At 47.2% G+C, this 25,106-nt stretch overlaps 1 protein-coding gene across 4 annotated transcripts in view; it reads left to right on the top strand.

Annotated features, from left to right (window-relative positions):
• The first annotated feature begins 805 nt into the window (after positions 1–805).
• Positions 806–25,106, top strand: part of mppe1 (metallophosphoesterase 1) — a 92,996-nt gene continuing 68,695 nt past the window's right edge. The window contains exons 1-2 of one of the 4 annotated variants that reach the window (XM_070896242.1): positions 806–1,262; positions 6,597–6,705. In XM_070896242.1, coding sequence (XP_070752343.1) covers positions 940–1,262; positions 6,597–6,705 — 432 coding nt within the window. In that variant the 5' untranslated portion in view covers positions 806–939. The remainder of the gene's footprint in view (positions 1,263–6,596; positions 6,706–25,106) is intronic. The other 3 variants (XM_070896231.1, XM_070896252.1, XM_070896260.1) reach the window with 3 other exon arrangements.

Below are 25,106 nucleotides of genomic sequence, written 5' to 3'. Positions count from 1 at the left end.
GTTCTCACGGTGTACAACTTAGGTCAGTTTATACATGGGTTACAATGCTGGTTGAATACATGACACATGTGAAAGTGAGGGGAGGGTGGAAACTGAAAGCAAAGTTGATGAAATGTTCTAATTCGGGGCGAGAGCAGGAAACAGCACCGACACAGTCATCAACGTACCGGAAAAAGAGATGAGGGAGGGGACCCAAGTAGGACTGGAACAAAGAATGTTCCACATATCCCACAAAAAGGCAGGCACAGCTAGGATAGATAGCAACACCTTTAATTTGGAGGAAGCCAGTGGAGTCAAAGAAGTTGCTCAGTGTGAGAACAAGCCCAGCCAGGGGCTGCTTGGGCCTGCCTTGGTGGAAGAAACTGGACGCCCTCAGGCCCATCCCCTGGTGGGGGGTGGGTTCCAAATACAGACAGAGAACTTTTTAATCTAAAAATATCTCAAAAATGTGACAACAGGAAGTTACGTTTTGCAGACCTAAAGTATTTGCAGATTTTTTAAAAAGTAAGATAAATGGATAAAATCAGACATTTTTGTTTGTAGAGCAGCTGAATCAACGAATTGTCAAATCCGAGGTAAATAACTAGTGGAAAAGTGACACAAGAATGAAACTAGGTTATTTATTATTTGCAAACAAATTAAAATGAGCGATTGCGACCTATAACGACGTGAAAGTATTTTTTTTTTTTTGCAAATTTGAAATCCATTCTGGTCTTTAAAAAATAATAAAATCTCTACAAATAACTCTTAATTTTTGGTGGGCGGTAATGTTGCTGACCCGTTTGCATTGAGGTGAATTTGCTGCTGTGATTCTGAGCCTGTTGCAAAGGAATTGCTGCATTTTGGGGAGGGTGTCTGTGGGGTTTAAACCATCACTGGGATTATATTGGAGGTTGCGAAGTGTGTGTGTGGAGCAGGGGCAGCGCAATGGAGTGAGCGATGGTCGGTCGGTCGGTCGATCTGGCTGGCTGTGTGTCCATCCATCCAGCGTGGGCTCGGACAATGATCACCCGGCGGACCAGGCACTCCGAGCCGCTGCTGTTCCTCTTGCTGCGGCTGCTGGCGCTGGGCTGCGCCGCCGTCCTGTTCTGCGAGCTGGGCATTTACTACACGGTGCTGCTGGGCTGCGGCTGGCCCCAGCTAAAAGCTGCAGCCCACCGCGGACAGGGCTGGTCGTCGCCCCCGGTCCTCAGGGCTCTCTTCCTGGCGGACACACATCTGCTGGGTGCCCTCAAAGGACACTGGCTGGACAAACTGAGAAGGTGAGACACACACACACACATATACATACACATACACATACATACAGACACATACACATACACACACATACATACACACACAATACACAGACACACACACTCAATACAGACAGACACACATAGACACACACACACACACATATACATACACATACATACAGACACAGGCACACACACAATACACACACATACATACAGATACATACACATACATACAGGCACACACACTCAATACAGACAGACACACATATACACACATACAGATAGACACACAGATATATACACACACACATACAGATACACACACACACACAGACACACATACACATAGACACATATACAGACACACATAGACACACACACACACACTCACAATACACACACACACAGACACACACACACACAGACAATACACACATATACACAGACATATATAGATCCATAACGAATAAATCACCAGGATGTTTCCACGACTGGAAAACTTTAGCTATGAGGAAAGATTGGCTAGACTAGGGTTGTTTTCCTTGGAACAGAGGAGGCTGAGGGGAGATTTAATTTAAGGTGTATAAAATTATGAGAGGCCTGGATAGAGTGGATACCTATTTCCCTTAGCAGAGGAGTCAACCACCAGGGGGCATTGATTTAAAGTAGTTGGTAGAAGATTTAGAGGGGAGATGAGGAAACATGTCTTCACCCAGAGGGTGGTGGGGGTCTGGAACTCACTGCCTGAAAGGGTGGTAGAGGCAGAAACCCTCACCACATTTAAAAGGTACTTGGATGTGCACTTGAAGTGCTGTAACCTACAGGGCTATGGGCCAAGAGCTGAAAGGTGGGATTAGGATGGGTAGCCCTTTTTCAACTGGCACAGACATGATGGGCCAAATTGCCTCCTTCTGTGTTGTAATTTTCTATGATTCTATTAAATCAATGTCTAATTTTATTTTTGTTTAAGAACTGGGCTGAGGAGGAGAAAATGTTGGCATCATGGCTTTGAATTCCTTAAGTTTCCTTTGCTGATGATCAAGAATTCCACTGGCCAATACATGATCTGGTTTACAAATTCTGGACAAACTATCCAGTCCAGTCTTGAAATACATTCTGATTATTTTAAATTTTTTTACATGACCAATTTGCAAGCTGAAACAATCGCAGCAAGCAAGTATGGAAATGAGAGAAGGCTACCAGACCCAGGCAGATTGAGTACAGATTGAGCAGACTAAGCCTATATTCCCCCGCAGTTTGGAAGAATGAGGTGATCTCATTGAAGAACACACAATTCTTACAGGACTTGACAGGGTAGATGCAGGGAGAATTTTTCCCCTGGCTGGGGAGTCTAGAATCAGGGGTCACAGTCTCAGAATAAGGGATGAGGAGAAATTTCCTCACTCAGAGGGTGGTAAATCTTTGGAGTTCTCTGCCCCAGAGGGCTGTGGAGGCTCAGTCGCTGAGTACATTTAAGACAGAGATTGATAGCTTTTTGGATATTAAAGGAATCAAGGGCTATGGGGATCGGGTGGGAAAGTGAGTTGAGGTAGAAAATCAGCCATTTTCTTATTGAATGGTGGAGCAGGCTTGAGGGGCCGTATGGACTACTCCTGCTCCTATTTCTTCTGACATGGGTTAATTTGGGATCGGAACTTGCCTCCATCCTGGAGGTAAACTATCAAATGTTCACCAAGTGCCTTTTCCTGCATGAGATTGTAAACTCAATTAATCAGAATCACGGGCAAAGACCCATATCCTATACCACTGGTGTTATACTTTGGAAACCAACTTACTGGATAATAATGTGTCTGTATTCTGCCAGTGTATATCATTTTGTATTTCGTGTTATACGATGGAGTGATGAATTTCTGAACCTCCATTTTACTGTGATTTTACTGCGTGTGAACTGTGATTAGTTTTGCAACTGGAGGTGTCCGTCATAAGGCTTTAAAGGAGCAGGAGTAGGCCATTTACCCTGCCGAGCTTGTTCTGCCATTCAGTGAGATTATGAGATTATGGCTGATCTGAGATCTAACTCAATATAAATAACCCACCTTTGCCCCATATCCCTTTAATACCTTTGGTTAACAAAAATCTATCAATCTCAGATTTAAAATTAACAATTGATCTAGCATCTTTTGCCATTCGCAGAAGAGAATTCCAAACTTCTACCGCCCTTTAAGGGCTCAATTTTCCCCAAAGCATTTTTTTGGCGTACTTGAAGAGCTATGCCCGATTTCTTTGGGGGGCCTAAATATGCCCCCCAAAAAATTCTGCGTTTCCCTGTTGGATTTCTTCATTTTGGTCTGGCCTGAACCGACCTTTAGTTTTGGGGGTGGAGCCTTGATCTGCACCAGAAAGATCGGGCTGCCATGGTAACACGATGTGAGCTGAGGATACAAAGTGAAGCATACAGCCAGCTCCCAACACATTAAAAGAATTGAAAAACTTGGTCCCATTCTCGGTCCCCATCCGATCTGGTCCCATTCTCAACCTTAATTTTCATTCTCTTTCTCTCTCTCTCTCTCTCTCTCTCTCTCGGACAGCCTTCGGGAGGGGTTGGAGATAAGTTGCTGCTATGTGTTTTTCAACTGTTTTAGTGTGTCTGGGCATCTGCTTCGCCAACTTCCTTACCTTACCAATTTTTACACTATGCCCCCCCCCCCCTCCCCGAGTCGTAGACTCCACCACCAGCGGAAATAATTTCTCTCTATTTACCCTCTGAGATCCCTTTAACGTCTTGAAAACTTTGCTCAAAATACCCCCATTACCTTCTAAATTCCAGAGAATACAACCTTAATTTGTGTAATCTCTCCTCGTAAATGAACCCTTGGAGTCCCGGCTTCATTCTGATAAACCTACGCTGCACTCCCGCCAATATATCCTCCCTAAGGTGTGGTGTCCAGAATTGCTCACAGTACTCCAGGTGCAGTCTAACCAGGGTTCTGCAAAACTGCAGCATAACTTTTACCCCCTTGTATTTTACTCCCCGAGGTGTAAAGCCCAGCATCCTATTAGCCTTTTTGATTATTTTCCGTACCTGACCGTGACATTTGAGTGATCTATGTACCTGGACCCCTAGTCTCTTTGGACCCCCACTGTTTCTAGCTTTTCACCATTTATGCCATTCGTTTCCACTATCAGAATGAAAGAATCTTCGGGCTCTCTCGTGGTCCCCACCAGACGCATGAGCTCGGTATGGCATTCCGAGCCTGTAAACCTTCCTTTTTTAGGCCGCTGCGCCGAATACGATTTGCCATAATACATGCCTTGCGTCTGCCTTTAATAAATAAACAAGCTGCATTTATAAAAAAAAAGTAAATTGTACATTGTAGCATATCCTGGTGTCAAAATTGTAATAGTCACCTCATGCTCAAGAACAAAACAAACCGAACAAAAGTATGTTGTTAAAACGCAACCAAAACGAGAACAAGAATACGAAAGGAAAGTTCCGACGATAATGCAAACGTGCAAAATTAAAATAAACTATATCCAAGGCGAGAATGCAGAAAATGGTGACATGCACAGCAAGTTCACCAGCATGTGAAAGGAAAAGTCAGGATAACGTTTGGGGTGTAAATCTTTTCCTCCCCAGTTTGCTCCAAATTCAAAGCTGTTTTGCTGCTCCAGTCATGCACATGAAACAATTTTACTGACACAGTACACCGCAACACTAAAAATGTCACAAGACATCAAAGCAACTATTGCAGCGCACGTGATCACAAGCTAGAGGACAGTAAAGCTGCACAGTCTAAAGTTCAGTCATTTGGCAAAATACACTGCGGCATAGGAATAGATAGAACTGGCTTCTTGCAGAAGGACTTTCAGCAGCGAGGAGATTGATTGAAGAGCAGGCCCCAACAAGAGCGGAAATCTCCAGATTACTCCGGGTGTCACGTGCTAGACCGCACAGGAATAGTAAAATAAACGAGCTAAATTCCTGGCTGATGAGATGGTGCAGGAGGGTAGAGTTCAGATTCTTGGGAGATTGGGGCCAGTTCTGGGGCAGGTGTAGCCTTTATAGGATAGACGATAGGATGGAACATAGCATTTTGTTTCCCAAATTGGCTTGGGTTTTTTATCTTTTTTTCCTCTCTCAGGAGATGACACGGTTTTGGCTGGGGTGGAGCGTATATGTTGTGATACACAAGGTATCGCAATTGTATGGAACAGGCTCGATGGACCAGAGGCTCTTTACCTGTCTGTCATTTTTTGTGTGGTCGTATGTTCCAGCAAACATCCCTTATTTCATGTGCCTCAAAACACTTCACAAATTGAGTTACTTTCCGGGTGCAGCAGCCATTGCTATGAAACATTGAAACATAGAAAATAGGTGCAGGAGCAGGCCATTCGGCCCTTCGAGCCTGCACCACCATTCAATATGATCATGGCTGATCATTCAACTTCAGTACCCCACTCCTGCCTTCTCTCCATACTCCCTAATCCCTTTAGCCGTAAGGGCCACATCTAACTTCCTTTTGAATATGTCCAACGAACTGGCCTCAACAACTTTCTGTGATAGAGAATTCCACAGGTTCACAATTCTCTGGGTGAAAAAGTTTCTCCTTATCTTCGTCCTAAATGGCTTACCCCTTATCCTTAGACTGTATCCCCTGGTTCTGGACTTTCCCAACATCAGGAACATTCTTCCTGCATCTAACCTGTCCAGTCCCATCAGAATTTTATACGTTTCTATGAGATTCCCCTCTCATTCTTCTAAATTCCACTGAGTATAAGCCTAGCCGATCCAGTCTTTCCTCATATGTCAGTCCTGCCATCCTGAGAATCAGTCTGGTGCACCTTCGCTGCACTCCCTCAATAGCAAGCATATCCATCCTCAGATTAGGAGACCAAAACTGCACACAATACTCAAAGTGTGGTCTCACCAAGGCCCTGTACAACTGCAGTAAGATGTCCCTGCCCCTGGACTCAAATCCCCTAGCTATGACGGCCAACATACCATTTGCCTTCTTCACCGCCTGCTGTACCTGCATGCCTACTTTCAATGACTGATGTACCATGACACCCAGATCTCGTTGCACCTCCCCTTTTAATAATCTGTCACCATTCAGATAATCTGCCTTCCTGTTTTTGCCACCAAAGTGGATAACCTCACATTTATCCACATTATACTGCATCTGCTATGCATTTGCCCATTCACCTAACCTGTCCAAGTCACCCTGCAGCCTCCTAGCATCCTCCTCGCAGCTCACACTGCCACCCAGCTTAATGTCATCTGCAAACTTGGAGATATGTGAAGTGAACAAATTGCAAAAACGTTGACATTTCTTATATAACATCGTAACCAGTAATGTGCGAAAACTGTTTAATGGCGATCTGTCTCCCCAGGGAATGGCAAATGGAACAGTCTTTTCAGACTGCTTTGTGGTTCTTCGAACCGGATGTTGTGTTCATTCTCGGTGACCTGTTTGATGAGGGGAAGTGGAGTTCCCCAAAGGTAAGTACTGTGTGTTTTTCATGTTCTGGCCTGTAAGTCTGCTGGACCTTTCAATCAATCCAGTTTCAAATGGGGGTATCATAAGATCATTAATGAAATAGGAGCGGCAGTAGACCCTTGAGCTTGTCCCGTCATTCAATAAGATCGTGGCTGATCTCCCACCTCAATTCCACTTTCCCCATATCCCTTAATATTCAAAAATGGAGGACCGACCGAGATTTGAATACAGATCGCTGGATTCAGAGTCCAGAGTGATTACCATTAATTGAAACAATGAAATTGGTGTACAGGTGTGACGCCCGAAATCCGGAAACCTCGGGACCGAGGCTGTTCCGGATTTTGGAAGGTCTTTGCCTGGGCCGAGGTAGGGTAGGGGAGGGGTCGGTAGGGGGGGGGCGGGGAGGGAGGGAGGGGGTGGGGTGGTTGGGCTAGGGGGGTCGGCCGGGCCAAGGCTGGGGAAGGTAGGTCGGGCCGGGGGAGGTCGGTTGGGCCGTCGCAGGTCGGGGGAGGGGGGCATAGTTGGTCAGACCGCTGGATGTCGTGGGGGGTTGGTAAGGTCAGGTGGTGGGCCGAGGCGGGTGAGTCTGGATTTCGGAACATTATCCGGTTTCCGGATGGCCTCGCCACGGATCGGCCCGGGTTCCGGAACTCCGGATTTTGGACGGCACATCTGTGTTGCTTTTGATTAAATGTCACATTATATGTACAAAGGAATGTCGTATTGAACCGTGTGTACTAAAAGCAATACTTGTTGATATATCTTTCTGAGGGTAAGTGTTCTATGAGAGTAACGGCCTCTTTCCCGACCCTACGAACCACTCTCTCTGTGCCTTGCACCCTCTGCGACTCAGGACAATGAATCCACAAGTCACTGACAGTTGCGACACAGGTTAGCAAGATCATAAAAAAAGCAAACCAGCACTAGGGTTTATTTCTTGAGGGATAGAATCGAAGAGTAGGGAAGTTATGCTAAACCTGTATCGAACCTTGGTGTTAGATCTCTTAATTTTCAATGAAATACGAACTCCGGTTGTAGTTTTAATGTAACTTTATCCTGGCAGCAGCAACAAGCTTCTGGCTTTAAGCCAGGTCTTTGTCCTTCTGAGACCACATGGTCAAAATGGCTGTACTTATACCTGGTTCAATTTACAGAAAAGAACTCGCCTTCTTTGACCTTACTGGCTCAGTTGATAGTCTTTTAACCTTTAATTGGCTCGCTACCCAAAGGTCCGAAAATGTCAAGTTGATTGATGACTTAATGCAATGTGCTCAGTCACACGTACACATGGGAGTCTGTGTTTTCTCAACCTGTCTAAATGCAGCCTGTTTGAATTCTCTATCAATCCCCCCTTTGATTCTTTCACAAACTGAATCATAAAACATCAGGTATCACTGGTTAAACATTCTACAAAATAATTTCATACATGTTAATAGAGTTTCCTTCTAAAATTTGTTGATGTGTTTCGCCACATGTCCGGACTAGTAGCTTCCACACAAATTTACACCAACCCGAGTTCCATCGTGCCCACAATGGAAGTCTGGTTTTAGTAGGTTAATTAACCTTATTCCAATTTAATCCAAATCAATATCTTAATTCAACCAGTAAACAACCTTCCCTTCAGCATAACATACCCCTGTGCCACATACAGATGGTCTGCTGGGACCTGCAAGGTGTCTCACCTGCTGGACAGCAGCTACAGCCACCTGGTCGCAACAACATTTAATCAACATAAACAAACAATATAAAAGTAAAACAATTACAACAAATAGAATTAAACCTTCCACCAATGAAGTTCCCATTGAACCTAGCCATTCAGTGGCTCCGATCCACAAAGTGAATGATGGGGGTTGCTTAAGTTTTTCTAACTCCTTTTGGATATGCTCCGCTAAGTGGGTAATTTCTTCGGAGCTATCTGGGATATATGTGCAACACTCAGTTCCGAGTAGGGCGCAAGTACCTCCCTTTTCAGCCAGGATGTAGTCAAGGGCCAGTCTATTCTGTAGGGCTACTGTGCGGATTGCTACCATTTCTGCATTGATTTTAACTAGGGCCTCTGAGGTATCATTGACTACTCGTTCCACAACGGATGCCATGTTAATGGATTCCCTTGCAATTGGCGGCCCCATACCTGGGGATCAGAATGGCAAAGAACCAAATGTTCCGACAGTGACTTTATATGATACATATAAGGCACAATGTAGGCTAAATAGCAGGATCCTGACCAATTCTGGGGCAGCCAAGGGTAGGCCTTGTGGCCACACACCCAATAGGTGCCATTATAGGCAATGAAGGTTAGCTGTTTCTTTGTCAGCAACACTCCGGGGCCTGTCCAGGCCTTTCCATCTGTTTTATTCAGAATCCCCGTTACGTTAAAAATTCCCACATCGGCTCAGTTTGGACGGTTCCGTGGCTTGATTATATTATAATTCCGGGAGCAGTTACTATACCCCATATTTTGGCCTCCTTTGATGTTTCTAATCAGACAGACCGATTCCCCCGGTCTTCCTATTCCCGTTGTATTAGTGATAACAAAAAATGGGGGCCGTTTGGAATTATTGTAACACGGTTGGTATCCCCCTTCAAAGGTAGTCAGATTGTAACCTGCTGACTTCCATTTACGTGCCCAGTTTTCCGTATCCTAAAATGCCTTGCCTGTTTTGTTTTGATTAATTATCCACTCAGCCATTTCCGAGATATTCAAGGGAACTGGCCTCAAGGGAATCCCTCCCTTTGAGTGAATAGGAATATGTGCACACACCCAACAACTAGAAATGTTACCTTGTTTGGCATAAATGTATGACATATATAAAAAGGTATTTACATGTAATTCCCTTGGTACTCTACTATTTCCCTTTAGTGCAGAGGGTCGGCTAGTAAGAAGTAGGCCTATGCCTAGAATACCTACAATCAGTAATACAGTAAATTTATACATTTTGGCAAAAAGTAATTGTCCTCATTAGATTTCAGCTTCAGTTATGGGTGCTTGTTTAACGTGTGAAGCATGGATCTAGGCTTTCTTTCCTTGGACTTTAACAGCTGCCTGGGTGGTCAATAACACTTGATAAGGTCCCTCCCACTTGGCACCCAAAGGTTCTTTATGCAACTTTTTCACAAATGCTGTCGTGTCCTCCTTCGGGTGGATTACCCCAAGCTGCCGATATCTGTCGGGAAACAGAACTAATAGCATTGGTTAGGTTCTAACAGTATGATAACAAAGTGTCACTCATTAAGTGAACATCAGCTTTCCTTAAATCAATAGTTCCTGGCAGCGACATGGGTCTTCTTGTTATAATTTCAAATGGGCTTAGACCTGTAGTTCTGTTCGGGGTTGCCCTAATGCTACATAGCACTATTGGTAGTGCCTGGGGCCATGGTATTCCTTCTTGGTGATATTTGGCAAGCTGTTGTTTCAGAGTTCGATTCATTCGCTCTACTTGTCATGATGATTGTGGATGATAAGGTCAGTGTAAATCCCACGTAATGTTCAGTAACCTACTTGGCAGACAGCACCTGTGAAGTGTGTTCCCTGATCTGAGTCAATGCTACTCGGAACTCCCCGTCGGGGAATGTAATCCTTACACAAGATCTTTGTAGTGTGATTGGCTGTGGCTCTTTTAGTTGGGACAGCTTCTACCCATCTAGAGAATCTGTCGACCATGACAAGAATGTTAGTGTATCCTTGGCATGAAGGAAGGGATATATAATCAACCTGCAGATGCTGGAATGGTCCGACAGGGGCAGGGGGCCTCAGTTGGGGCATTACTGTGATGGGTCCAGAATTATTTTTCTGGCCAGCTGGGCATGTTTTTTAAATCCCCGACCCCACCAGCTTTTCTGGAACCGTGCCATCATCTGTTGTGAGGCCAAGTGTCCCCACGAGTGGATCTGTTGGGCTAAAAAAGACATAAGCGCTTGTGGCGCGACTGGCTTGTCGGTAACTCTTTGTCTCCAGACACCATCTTCGCATAGCTTAATTCCTGCCTCAATCCATGTCCATTTTTCCTCTCGGGAGCACTCGCCTTGCATTGTTTGAAGGTCTCGTGTCAGAGTCCTGAGTGCTTTCAATCTGCACATCTGTGTTGGTTCTTCTGGAGGAACGCCCTGTGAGGCGGCATCTTTAGCTGCCTGGTCGGCTAGGGCATTTCCCTGTGCTTCTGTGGTATTTTCCTTGGTATGGGCCTTACACTTCAGGATGGACACTTCCTGAGGTAATTGTATGCTCTAGTAAGTCTCGGACTTCTTTTCCATTTTGGATAGGTGTACCAGCAGCAGTGAGGAATCCTCTTTTCCGCCATAACAGACCAAAGTCTTGAGCGACTCCAAAAGCATAACGCGAATCTGTGTAGACATTAGCTGTCTGTCCTTCTGCTATTCGACATGCTTCTGACAGGGCCTGTAACTCGGCCTGTTGTGCTAAAGTTCCTGAGGGTAAACATCCTTTTGCCACTACCTCATATAAGGTTGGAACTGCCCATCCTGCTTGTCAACAAAGGAGGAACCATCTGTAAACAGGATGAGGTCTAGGTTGTGCAGAGGCTCCTCTGCTGCTAAGGCTGCTTCTTCTGTTTTTTTTTAAATCTCCACGCAGTCAGGCTCTTCATATTCTCCCCTCTCTTGCTCCCTCGATTCTGACATCGGGAGCATAGTTGCGGGATTTACTGGCCCGGATGATATGAAGATTAGGAGCTTCCAAAACTGCTGTCCAGCGGGTCCATCTAGCTGCCGTCACCTGAGACATTCTATTCATAGACAGCAAAGCATGTACGGTGTAGGGACACTTGACAATCAGCTTTTGGTCGAGGACTAGACCCGCAGTGGTCATTACCGCTCGACATGTAGCTTCCATGGCCCTTAGGCAACTTCCCCATCCGAGGGCTCCCGCATCCAGTTTTGCCGAATAATAGCCAATAGGTCTTTGCCGATCCCCATGTTCTTGTGTCAGTATAGCTGTCATATATCCTTCTTTCTCATGGACAAACAGGGTAAATGGCTTACCACTGTCGGGGATTCCCAGAGCCGGTGCCGAACACAAAGCCTTTTTCAAACTCAGGAAGGCCTCTTGCTGTTCCTTAGTGAGGGTGATGGCTTCCCCTTTAAAATATCATTCAATGGCTGAGCAAGCTGTGTGAAGGAGTGAATCCAATTTTTGTTAAAGTTACACAATCCCAAAAAAGACCTTAGTTCCTCAATAGTGGTGGGTTTTTAGCAGCCCGAATGGCTGCAGTTCTATTCTGGGTAAGTTCTCTCTTTGCTTGTGAAATCTTTTGTCCCAGGTATACAACCTCTTCTTGGGATATTTGTGCTTTGTCGATGCTGACTTTATGTCCTTTCAGCCAAAGGTGGTCCAGCAAAGCTCGTAAATCTTGTTCATGCTGTTCTTCCGTGTTTGAAGCTAGCAGGATATCGTCTACATATTGGATGACTGTGGATGACAGGGAAGGTAATTCTTGCAAATGGCTTTGTAAAGCCATGTGGAATATCGTAGGGCTGTTGTGGAAACCCTGCGGTAACCGGGTCCAAGTATACTGTTGTCCTTGGACCGTGAAAGCAAACCACTGTCGAACCTCCGGTGCCAGAGGCACCGACCAAAATCCGTTGGCCATATCTATAACCGAGAAATATTTATGTTCCAGTTTGAGGGCATTAAAAATGGTGGAGGGATCTGCGACCAAAGGAGCTTTTCGATCAATACACTGGTTAGCTTTCCTATAATCGACAGTCAAACGCCATGTCTCATTAGATTTCTGTACCGGCCACACGGGACTATTGAAGGAGCTATGCATTTTAATAAGCACCCCTTGTTTCTCCAATTGCTGAATAACCGGTAAGATTCCCGCGATGGCAGTTGGACTGATGAGATACTGTTTAGTGCATGGAGGCTTGGTCCCGGTAAATGACGCAGGCTCCATCTGGAGTAGGCCACAATCGTTCTTATCTTTAGCCCATATCGGGTGTTCCTTCAATTCTTCTTTCTTCAAAGTTCTAATTGACCATGTCACCCGACCATCCTCGAAATGCAACGATGAATTTACTTGGATTAGAAGTCCATTCCCAAAAGGGGTTGATCTACTGGGCCTATCCAGACCGGCGTGGTGAGTTCATGTGGACCCAGCCCTATAAATACCGGTGTTGTCCTTTTAATTTCCATTTTATGGCCCCCAACTCCATAGGCTGTACGTGCCCTACCATCTAACGGCAAAAAGTCTCCATATTGTAGGGGTAAGCATGTTAATTCCACCCCTGTGTCTAAAGACAGTCCACATCCTTATCGCCCACCCTCACAGTTATATATAGCCCATCTCCCCTTTGTTATATTAGTGCAAGGAGGGGGGCCAGGGTGGGCTCTAATTGTTTTTTGCTATCCCAAGTAACTCCTTCTGTTGTTGTATTGTCAGTCGCTTAAATGCTTCTATGAGGTCGTTATCTTGTGACAAGCCTGGCTTGTTGGCTGAATTGTATCCCTGGCTGCGTCCTCTTCCCTAGCCATGACCTTGCTGTTTTGCCCTGCACGTCTTGGCCCAGTGACCTTCTTTCCCACAGTAATGACATTTTCCGGGTAATTTTCCTAATAACTGTTTATCGGAATCTTGGGATTTCCATCCCATAGCCTGTACAGCTCGGACTTTAGCTCCCATATCCCAATCTAATTGGTTACATCGATCCACCAATGCTGCAAAGGTAGTTCCTCTACCTTCCCAGTCCGGTAACACTACCTTAAGCATTTTGGACAGTTCTGGCTTTAGACCTGCCACGAAAGCTGCTTTCAGGGGTCCAAACACTTGTTCATCGATTTCCTCATCCGTATTATTCATACCCGAATGTTCTAGCCACATGCATCTAAACCGCTCGTCATACTCCAGGACCTCCTCTGTTCCTTTCTGTTGGCAGGCTGCAATTTTTCCCCAGTCTGTCTTAGCTGGACTGAAGGCTTGCAGCCGGTGTTTAATCTCCTCCCATCCTGCGTTTAATTCTTGCTCATCCTGCTCCAAAGCTTCTTCTACCTTGTCGTGCAATTTTCTTCCCTGTGTTTTTGACACCATTATGGTCAAAATTTGCACTCCGTCCCAGGGATGAAGTTGATATATATTTCTTAAGCGGTCCAATTGGTCCCACGTTTTCACTCCCCCTTTCTTTGGATTGAGCAATTCCTTGGACCATTTATCAATTTTCTCTTGGTCTGCCGGATCATGAACTAAATATTCTGCATACACCCTTTTCCTCGTTTTTTTGGTTCCGCCCTCATTCGCAGTCTCTTCCGATATGACTACAACACGTCTTTTTTTAAACGGGGCAAAGTGCACCCTTAATTCGTCATCCTCCGACCCTGTATTGTCGGAGGATTCAGAATCCGTATCTATTCCTCGGTCGTGTCTTCGGGTTTGCGCTTTTAATTTATCCAAACATGGGTACCCTGGGAATTGACCAATACATTTTCCTTTTCCTATTACTGTCTCTTGACCTAATGATTTTTTCCATTCTTTAATTTCACCTTTAAGATCTTTAACTTCTGCTTCCAGCTTTTCAAGTTCAAGCTTTTTCTGTCGCAGCTGTGCACAAACAGCTTGCAATTGGTCCTTTGTACTGGTCAGTTCTCGATCATGTTGGGAACGCGTTATAATTTCATTCCGGTTTCGAATCTGGCCCATAACCGCTAGGGACCATCTAGTTCGCTCTTTATTTTTCATACAGGTCGTTTTTCCCCAGACCCTTTTAATCTCGTCCAAGGACCATTGTCCTTTGGAGGTTCCGTACTTTTGTTCGATCTTAATACAGGTTTTAGATAAGTTGAATTGTTGCTCTATGTATTCTTTCAACTGTTCGAGGATTTCATCTATCGAAACCTCAGGTGGTGCCCGCCCGCCTTTAACAGTTGTAGGCAATTCTTTGCTCTTATCTCCTGCTGCCATAATACTGATTTCTTTACTGGGGTCTCGAGTCGTAGGCTTTCCAGCTGATTAGTGAGTCGGCAATTAATTAACTAACACAGTGCCGAAGTTAGACGTCTATGGGACCTCGAGCCGACTACCAACCGGAGGGTTCGCAAACCGGAGGCTTTCGGAATCGCGTAGAAGGAGAGGCGAATTTAGACTTTTGACCAAGGACTTTTATAAAGAGGAGTCCTTACCTCAGTATGTCGGTCCAATGTCCAAAATTCAGTTTCTTCCCTCAGCGATCCTGTTCGTGACGCCAAAATTGTTAGATCTCTTAATTTTCAATGAAATATGAACTCTGGTTGTAGTTTTAATGTAACTTTATCCTGGCAGCAGCAACAAGCTTCTGGCCTTTGTCCTTCTGAGACCACATGGTCAAAATGGCTGTACTTACACCTGGTTCAATTTACAGAAAAGAACTCGCCTTCTTTGATCTTATTGGTTCATTTGATAGTCTTTTAACCTTTAATTGGCTCGCTACCCAAAGGTCCGAAAATGTCAAGTTGATTGATGACTTAATGCAATGTGCTCAGTCACACGTACACATGGGAGTCTGTGTTTTCTCAACTTGTCTAAATGCAGCCTGTTTGAATTCTCTATCACTTGGTTAGACCACACTTGGAGTACTACGTACAGTTCTGGTCGCCATATTATAAAAAGGATATAGCAGCACCGGTGAGGGTGTAGAGTAGATTTATGAGGATGATACCAGAAATGTGAGGGTATACATATCAGGAAAGGATGACAGGCTGGGTCTCTTTTCTCCTGAAAAAAAGAAGGCTGAGGCGTGACCTAATAGAGGTCTTTAAAATTATGAAAGGTTTTGATAGAATGCATACAGAGAGAATGTTTCCACTTGTGGGGAAGAGCATAACTAGAGGCCATCAATATAAGATAATGACCAAGACATTCAATAGGGTATTTAGAAGAAACTTCTTTACCCAAAGAGTGGTGAGAATGTGGAACTCACTACCAGAGGGAGTGGTTGAAGCGAATACTATAGATGTATTTATGGGGAGGTTAGATAAGCATATGAGGGAGGGGGGGAATAGAGGGTTATGGTGATAGATTTAGATGAGGAAAGACGGGAGGAGGCTCGAATGGAGCATAAACGCTGGCATGGACTGGTTGGGCCGAATGGCCAGTTTCTGTGTCGTATATCCTATGTAATCCTTTGTAGCAATTTGATGGCCTGTTTTGCAAATCCTCATTTTGACAGAATGACACGAGCATAGAAACATAGAAACATAGAAAATAGGTGCAGGAGTAGGCCATTCGGCCCTTCTAGCCTGCACCGCCATTCAATGAGTTCATGGCTGAACATGCAACTTCAGTACCCCATTCCTGCTTTCTCACCATACCCCTTGATTCCCCTAGTAGTAAGGACTTCATCTAACTCCTTTTTGAATATATTTAGTGAATTGGCCTCAACAACTTTCTGTGGTAGAGAATTCCACAGGTTCACCACTCTCTGGGTGAAGAAATTCCTCCTCATCTCGGTCCTAAATGGCTTCCCCCTTATCCTTAGACTGTGTCCCCTGGTTCTGGACTTCCCCAACATTGGGAACATTCTTCCTACATCTAACCTGTCTAACCCCGTCAGAATTTTAAACATTTCTATGAGGTCCCCTCTCATTCTTCTGAACTCCAGTGAATACAAGCCCAGTTGATCCAGTCTTTCTTGATAGGTCAGTCCCGCCATCCCGGGAATCAGTCTGGTGAACCTTCGCTGCACTCCCTCAATAGCAAGAATGTCCTTCCTCAGGTTAGGAGACCAAAACTGTACACAATACTCCAGGTGTGGCCTGACCAAAGCCCTGTACAATTGTAGCAACACCTCCCTGCCCTTGTACTCAAATCCCCTCGCTATGAAGGCCAACATGCCATTTGCTTTCTTAACCGCCTGCTGTACCTGCATGCCAACCTTCAATGACTGATGTACCATGACACCCAGGTCTCGTTGCACCTCCCCTTTTCCTAATCTGTCACCATTCAGATAATAGTCTGTCTCTCTGTTTTTACCACCAAAGTGGATAACCTCACATTTATCCACATTATACTTCATCTGCCATGCATTTGCCCACTCACCTAACCTATCCAAGTCGCTCTGCAGCCTCATAGAATCCTCCTTGCAGCTCACACTGCCACCCAACTTAGTGTCATCCGCAAATTTGGAGATACTACATTTAATCCCCTCGTCTAAATCATTAATGTACAGTGTAAACAGCTGGGGCCCCAGCACAGAACCTTGCGGTACCCCACTAGTCACTGCCTGCCATTCTGAAAAGTCCCCATTTACTCCTACTCTTTGCTTCCTGTCTGACAACCAGTTTTCAATCCATGTCAGCACACTACCCCCAATCCCATGTGCTTTAACTTTGCACATTAATCTCTTGTGTGGGACCTTGTCGAAAGCCTTCTGAAAGTCCAAATATACCACATCAACTGGTTCTCCCTTGTCCACTCTACTGGAAACATCCTCAAAAAATTCCAGAAGATTTGTCAAGCATGATTTCCCTTTCACAAATCCATGCTGACTTGGACCTATTATATTACCTCTTTCCAAATGCACTGCTATGACATCCTTAATAATTGATTCCATCATTTTACCCACTACCGATGTCAGGCTGACCGGTCTGTAATTCCCTGTTTTCTCTCTCCCTCCTTTTTTAAAAAGTGGGGTTACATTGGCTACCCTCCACTCCATAGGAACTGATCCAGAGTCAATGGAATGTTGGAAAATGACTGTCAATGCATCCACTATTTCCAAGGCCACCTCCTTAAGTACTCTGGGATGCAGTCCATCAGGCCCTGGGGATTTATCGGCCTTCAATCCCATCAATTTCCCCAACACAATTTCCCGACTAATAAGGATTTCCCTCAGTTCCTCCTCCTTACTAGACCCTCCGACCCCTTTTATATCCGGAAGGTTGTTTGTGTCCTCCTCAGTGAATACCGAACCAAAGTACTTGTTCAATTGGTCCGCCATTTCTTTGTTCCCCGTTATGACTTCCCCTGATTCTGACTGCAGGGGACCTACGTTTGTCTTTACTAACCTTTTTCTCTTTACATATCTATAGAAACTTTTGCAATCCGTCTTAATGTTCCCTGCAAGCTTCTTCTCGTACTCCATTTTCCCTGCCCTAATCAAACCCTTTGTCCTCCTCTGCTGAGTTCTAAATTTCTCCCAGTCCCTGGGTTCGCTGCTATTTCTGGCCAATTTGTATGCCACTTCCTTGGCTTTAATACTATCCCTGATTTCCCTTGATAGCCACGGTTGAGCCACCTTCCCTTTTTTATTTTTACGACAGACAGGAATGTACAATTGTTGTAGTTCATCCATGCGGTCTCTAAATGTCTGCCATTGCCCATCCACAGTCAACCCCTTCAGTATCATTCACCAATCTATCCTAGCCAATTCACGCCTCATACCTTCAAAGTTACCCTTCTTTAAGTTCTGGACCATGGTCTCTGAATTAACTGTTTCATTCTCCATCCTAATGCAGAATTCCACCATATTATGGTCACTCTTCCCCAAGGGGCCTCGCACAACGAGATTGCTAATTAATCCTCTCTCATTACACAACACCCAGTCTAAGATGGCCTCCCCCCTAGTTGGTTCCTCGACATATTGGTCTAAAAAACCATCCCTTATGCACTCCAGGAAATCCTCCTCTACCGTATTGCTTCCAGTTTGGTTAACCCAATCTATGTGCATATTAAAGTCACCCATTATAACTGCTGCACCTTTATTGCACGCACCCCTAATTTCATGTTTGATGCCCTCCCCAACATCACTACTACTGTTTGGAGGTCTGTACACAACTCCCACTAACGTTTTTTGTCCTTTGGTATTCTGCAGCTCTACCCATATAGATTCCACATCATCCAAGCTAATGTCCTTCCGAACTATTGCCTTAATTTGCTCCTTAACCAGCAATGCTACCCCACCTCCTTTTCCTTTTATTCTATCTTTCCTGAATGTTGAATACCCCTGGATGTTGAGTTCCCAGCCCTGATCATCCCAGAGCCACGTCTCCGTAATCCCAATCACATCATATTTGTTAACATCTATTTGCACAGTTAATTCATCCACTTTATTGCGGATACTCCTTGCATTAAGACACAAAGCCTTCAGGCTTGTTCTTTTAACACCCTTTGTCCTTTTAGAATTTTGCTGTACAGTGGCCCTTTTTGTTCTTTGCCTTGGGTTTCTCTGCCCTCCACTTTTCCTCATCTCCTTTCTGTCTTTTACTTTTGCCTCCTTTTTGTTTCCCTCTGTCTCCCTGCATTGGTTCCCATCCCCCTGCCATATCAGTTTAAATCCTCCCCAACAGCACTAGCAAAAACTCCCCCTAGTACATTGGTTCTGGTCCTGCCCAGGTGCAGACCGTCCGGTTTGTACTGGTCCCACCTCCCCCAGAACCGGTTCCAATGCCCCAGGAATTTGAATCCCTCCCTGTTGCACCACTGCTCAAGCCACGTATTCATCTGCGCTATCCTGCGATTCCTACTCTGACTATCACGTGGCACTGGTAGCAATCCCGAGATTACTACTTTTGAGGTCCTACTTTTTAATTTAGCTCCTAGCTCCTTAAATTCGTTTCGTAGGACCTCATCCCTTTTTTTACCTATGTCGTTGGTACCAATGTGCACCACGACAACTGGCTGTTCTCCCTCCCTTTTTAGAATGTCCTGCACCCGCTCCGAGACATCCTTAACCCTTGCACCAGGGAGGCAACGTACCATCCTGGAGTCTCGGTTGCGGCCGCAGAAACGCCTATCTATTCCCCTCACCATTGAATCCCCAATCACTATTGCACTCCCACTCTTTTTCCTGCCCTCCTGTGCAGCAGAGCCAGCCATGGTGCCATGAACTTGGCTGCTGCTGCCCTCCCCTGATGAGTCATCCCCCTCAATAGTACCCAAAGCAGTGTATCTGTTTTGCAGGGGGATGACCACAGGGGACTCCTGCACTACCTTCCTTGCACTGCTCTTCCTGTTGGTCTTCCATTCCCTATCTGGCTGTGGACCCTTTCCCTGCGGTACGACCAACTCGCTACACGTGATACTCACGTCATTCTCAGCATCGTGGATGCTCCAGAGTGAATCCACCCTCAGCTCCAACTCCGCAACGCGGACCGTCAGGAGCTTGAGGTGGACACACTTCCTGCAAATATAGTCGTCAGAGCAGCCTGTTGAAAAGTGACTATGTGGTCTCCTCGCTCCTCAGAGGGAAGTACCTGGCTCTGTGTGGTAATGACCCCGTCCTACACAATGCAGATTAGTTGTGGTGGGGATTTGAACCTCCTTTGTTGCTCTGAACAGTAGAACTACATGTGATCCTATTATTTTTAATCTACAATTCCTGCTGGCTTGGTTTTAGTTTACATTTCTTTTTAAATAGAATCATAGGGCCCAAGTTTCCACAAGAAAAAAAACGGGCGCCCCTCCGAGCTGGGCGCCCGTTTTTCGCGCCTAAAACGGCGCCTAAAAAAATCCTCGGTATTCTCCACCTACTTACAGGTCCTCTGGCCCTCGGCGCAGCCAGCACGAGCTGTGGGGGGGGTGGAGCCAGGTCCCTGCGCTGAAAACAGTGCCGGGACCTCTGCACATGCGCGCTACAGTCGGCACGCAAGTGCAGTAGCTCCAGGCGCCGAACTGTGTGGGAGGGGCCCGAAGCACGCAGCCCTTAGCCCTGGCCCAATGGCCTCACTGGGGCTGCGTGAATAAGGCTCCTCCCACGGCCAGCTCCTGCTTCCCCCCCCCGCGACAAGACCCAACACTCGCTCCCCCCCCCCCCCCCCGCCGACCAGACCCGAGACCCGCTCCCTCCCCCCCCGCCGACCAGACCCGACCCGACACCCGCTCCCCCCACCCCCCCGCCCCGACCCAAGACCCGAGACCCGCTCCCCCCCCCCCCCCGACTGACCCGACCCGACCCGAGACCCGCTCCCCCCCCCCCCCCGACTGACCCGACCCGACCCACGCTCCTGTTCCCCAACCCGCCCCCTCCCCCCACTGGACCCGACTCCCGGACTGGATCCGATCCGACCTGACCTCTCCCTTTCCCACCCCTCTCTCTCCCCACCCCCCCCCCCGCTCTCTCTCTCTCCCCCCCCCGCTCTCTGTCTCTCCCTCCCTCCCCTCTCTCTCTCTCCCTCCCTCCCCTCTCTCTCTCTCCCTCCCTCCCCCTCTCTCTCTCTCCCTCCCTCTCTCTCTCTCCCCCCCGCTCTCTGTCTCTCCCTCCCTCCCTCTCTCTCTCTCCCCCCCCCCGCTCTCTGTCTCTCCCTCCCTCCCCTCTCTCTCTCTCCCTCCCTCCCCTCTCTCTCTCTCCCTCCCTCCCCTCTCTCACTCTCCCTCCCTCCCCCTCTCTCTCTCTCCCTCCCTCTCTCTCTCTCTCCCTCCCTCTCTCTCTCTCTCTCTCTCCCCCCCAACGCTCTCTCCCCCCCCCGCTCTCTCTCTCTCCCTCCCTCCCCTCTCTCTCTCTCTCTCCCTCCCTCCCCTCTCTCTCTCTCCCTCCCTCCCCTTTCTCTCTCTCTCTCCCTCCCCCCCTCTCTCTCTCCCTCCCTCTCTCCCTCCCCCCCTCTCTCTCCCTCCCTCCCCCCCATCTCTCTCTCTCTCCCTCCCCCCCCTCTCTCTCTCTCTCTCCCTCCCCCCCCTCTCTCTCTCTCTCTCTCCCTCCCCCCCCTCTCTCTCTCTCTCCCTCCCTCTCTCTCTCTCTCTCTCTCTCCCCCTCCCTCCCTCTCTCTCTCTCTCTCTCCCCCCCTCCCTCTCTCTCCCTCCCTCCCCCCCCTCTCTCTCTCTCTCTCTCTCCCTCCCTCTCTCTCTCTCTCTCTCTCTCCCCCTCCCACTCAGCGACACGACCGGCTGCAGAATTCTCCCTGGCTGAAGCACTTTCACACAGGTAGGAAGATGGTTTATTTAATCTTTTCTTGGCTTATAAATGTTTATTCAGGTTGGATTTATTTGTATAATATTTGTAGAAGTATAAATAAGGATTTATTGTAGAATTTAATGACTTCCCTTCCCCCCCTCCCCCCCACCTCGTTCTGGACGCCTGATTTGTAACCTGCGCCTGATTTTTTAATGTGTAGAACAGATTTTTTCAGTTCTACAAAAATCTTCACTGGCTCCATTCTACTTTAGTTTGGAGTACGTTTTCACTGTGGAAACTTTCAAATCAGGCGTCAGTGGCCGGACACGCCCCCTTTTGAAGAAAAAATTCTGTTCTAAACTAGAACTGTTCTACCTGACTAGAACTGCAGAAAAAAAAATGTGGAGAATTGCGATTTCTAAAATAGTCCGTTCTCCACCAGTTGCTCCTAAAAATCAGGCGCGAATCATGTGGAAACTTGGGCCCATAGAGTAGAATAGAATCGTAAATATCTTCTCTCCTCCTCTAAGGCAACATAAGAACATAAGAATTAGCAAGCACACAATCTTACCTGTTCCTCGACTTGTGGACCTGTTCCTCGATTTCTGCCAGAGCTGTTGTTAAGCTGGCCCGTAGAAGTTGAACAAGAACAGCCGCGGGGTGATTCACTGCTGGATTTTCTTTCCATTATTTCACCGCTATCCTTGTAAGCATACAGACTGACGTTTTCTTACAAGGATTGCAGCAGGAAAGCTACATTCTTACAACAACATCCAGTTGTATTTATATAGCACCTTTTAACGTAGTGAAACGTCCCAAGGCGATACACAGCAGTGATTTATCAAGAAGAATTTGACACCGAGCCCCATAAGGAGATATTGAGGTAGAAATTCGGGCCCGCCCAAAACCTGGCGCGCTCTGCCATTTTTAAAGTGCTTTTTCCGCCGTGCTGGATGAGGTGGCCTCGTTCGTGAAATTCAGCTCTTTGTCATTTTTTTCCCCGGGGGACCGGAAGTCAGTCATCATGGGGGCGGAAGTGGAGGCAGGACAGAGTCACCGCCGCTGTCAATCATCAGCGGAGCGGTGATGACACCATGACGCGTGTGCGTCACTGCGTCTCTCCGTTTCACTTAAAGGGACAAGCCTTCGCCATTTTAAAACTTCGGTCCATTGGACCACGTGTCGGCAGCCCGGCCGAACCCGGGCGGGGGGGGTATATTTGTTCGGCTGATCGGTAAGCCGGTCGGCCAAAAATATAAAATGGCGGCCGCCTTTACTGGTCGCCGCGCAGCCGAGTCCCACACACAGAAAAACAAGGTGCACCCACAGAAAAAGCGTATCGAAGATTTTTACAGATGGAGGTGTGGGGGATCGGCAGTGCGCGCTTTGACTACGCACCGAGGACCGGTCGGCAGCAGCGGGGCGGAAATGGGAACCGCCGGAAGTTCCACCACGGTGAATTTTGCTGGCGGCGGCCATTCGACCGCTAGTCGGCGGCCGCGGGACTCCGTCGCTTGGCTGCCGCTTTCCGGCGGGAAGAGGCTTTTTCGGGAGGCTGAAATTCAGCCTCATTAGGTCAGGTGACCTAAAGCCCTTGGAGGAGAGAGAGGCGGAGAGGTTTAGCGAGGGAATTCCAGAGCTTAGGGCCTTGGCAGCTGAAGGCATGGCCACTAATGCGTTTAAAATCGCAAGGGGCCAGAATTGGAGGAGCGCAGATATCTCCGGGGTGGAGGGGGGTGGGGGAGGGGTGTTGTAGGGCTGGAGGAGGTTACAGAGATAGGGAGGGCCGAGGCCATGGAAGGGATTTGAAAACCAGGATGAGAATTTTAAAATTGAGGCATTGCTTAACCGGGAGCCAATGTAGGCCAGCGAGCACAGGGGTGATGGGTGAGCGGGGGACCTGGTGTGAGTTGGGATGTGGGCAGCCGAGTTTTGGATGAGCTCAAGTTTATGGAGGGTACAAGGTGGGAGGCCGTCCAGCAGTGCGTTGGAACACACAGTGGCACCACGGTGTAGGGTAGATGATCAAATAGACACTGGTCTGATATGAAGTGGTTTTGCACCTACAATTTTCCAGTAGCTCAGCTATATTTCTATGAGCAGGGACCCGTGATTCTGAAAGGGTTTCCTGCCTCAAGTGAGAGTCTGCATGTAGCAAGGAGGTGAAGCTGAAGCAGTCCGAGATGAATTTGGCTTCGGTGCTGCCTTGAGAGCCCTGCTTAGATGTTCTCTCTGGATGGACACCTCTGGAGAATTGCAGCGTTGCTAGCATCGTGCATGGTTGGTTACAGAAGAGCAAACACTAGTTAGGCCACAGCTGGAGTACTGCGTGCAGTTCTGGTCAACACATCACATGAAAGATGTGATTGCACTGGAGAGGGTACCGAGGGAGATTTACGAGGATGCTGCCAGGACTGGAGAATTTTGGCTATGAGGAAAGATTGGATAAGCTGGGGTTGTTTTCTTTGGAACAGAGGAGGCTGTGGGGGGAGACCTTATTGAAGTGTATAAAATTATGAGGGGCCCAGATAGAGTGGATAGGAAGGACCTACTTCCCTTAGCAGAGGAGTCAACAATCAGTGGGCATAAATTTAAAGTAATTGGGAGGTTTAGAGGGGATTTGAGGGGAAATATTTTCACCCAGAGGGTGGTGGTCTGGAACTCACTGCCTGAAAGGGTGGTAGAGGCAGAAACCCTCACCACATTTAAAAAGTACTTGGATGTGCACCTGAAGTGCCGTAACCTACAGAGCTACGGACCTAGAGCTGGAGAGTGGGATAACGCTGGATAACGCTTTGTCGGCTGGCGCAGACACGATGGGCCGAATGGCCTCCTTCCGTGCTGTGAATTTCTATGATTCTATGAAGGGCAGATAAAAACACAAAATGCTAGAATTACTCAGCAGGTCAGGCAGCATCTGTGGAGAGAGAAACAGAGTTAACAGCCCCGATTTTAACTGCAGATGGATTCCCCGCTCAGGCCGGGTTAAAATCACAGTCGGGTCTTAATGATGTCATCGGGCCGCTGCATGCATATGTAAAGAAGGACCCTGTTGTCTCCGGGCGTCTGTCCTTGCTGCCTGCTCAGGCGAGCAGGTTAAATTTGCAGATGTTGCGATCGTGGCAGCTTTGCGGAATAGGTAAGAGCCAGGGCTTTCGGCTGAGCGAGTTGGGTTAAAATCGTCGCCAACGATGACAGAAAGCTCACCACAGATGCTGCCTGACCTGCTGGGTATTTCCAGCATGTTCTCTACTTTTATTTCAGATGCTGGCGATAGGTAGCACAGCACTTTGAAAATCTTTGCACTAATAATAATACAGGTGCAGCGCCTAAAATCCGGAAGCCTCGGCACCGAGGCCGTTGGATTCCGGGCTTTTCCGGACTTTCGATTTGTTTTCTGACGTCACGAATCCGGAAACAGCCGAGGCCAGGTCCGGTTATTTCTGAATTTCGGAACGTCAGAAAGGGGGGGGGGGGGGGGCGGGGGGGGGTATTCCCGCCAAAGAGCCGTTCGGGCCGGTCTGGCCCCGCCGAGGAGGTTGTTGAGTAGGCCCCGAGGTAAAGGCAGCAGCGGCAGTGAGACGAATGAGGC

This window comes from Pristiophorus japonicus, chromosome 1 (genome assembly GCF_044704955.1).
Source record: "Pristiophorus japonicus isolate sPriJap1 chromosome 1, sPriJap1.hap1, whole genome shotgun sequence".
In the NCBI taxonomy this organism is placed as follows: Eukaryota; Metazoa; Chordata; class Chondrichthyes; family Pristiophoridae; genus Pristiophorus; species Pristiophorus japonicus.
This window is presented reverse-complemented; position numbering and strand designations above follow the sequence as displayed.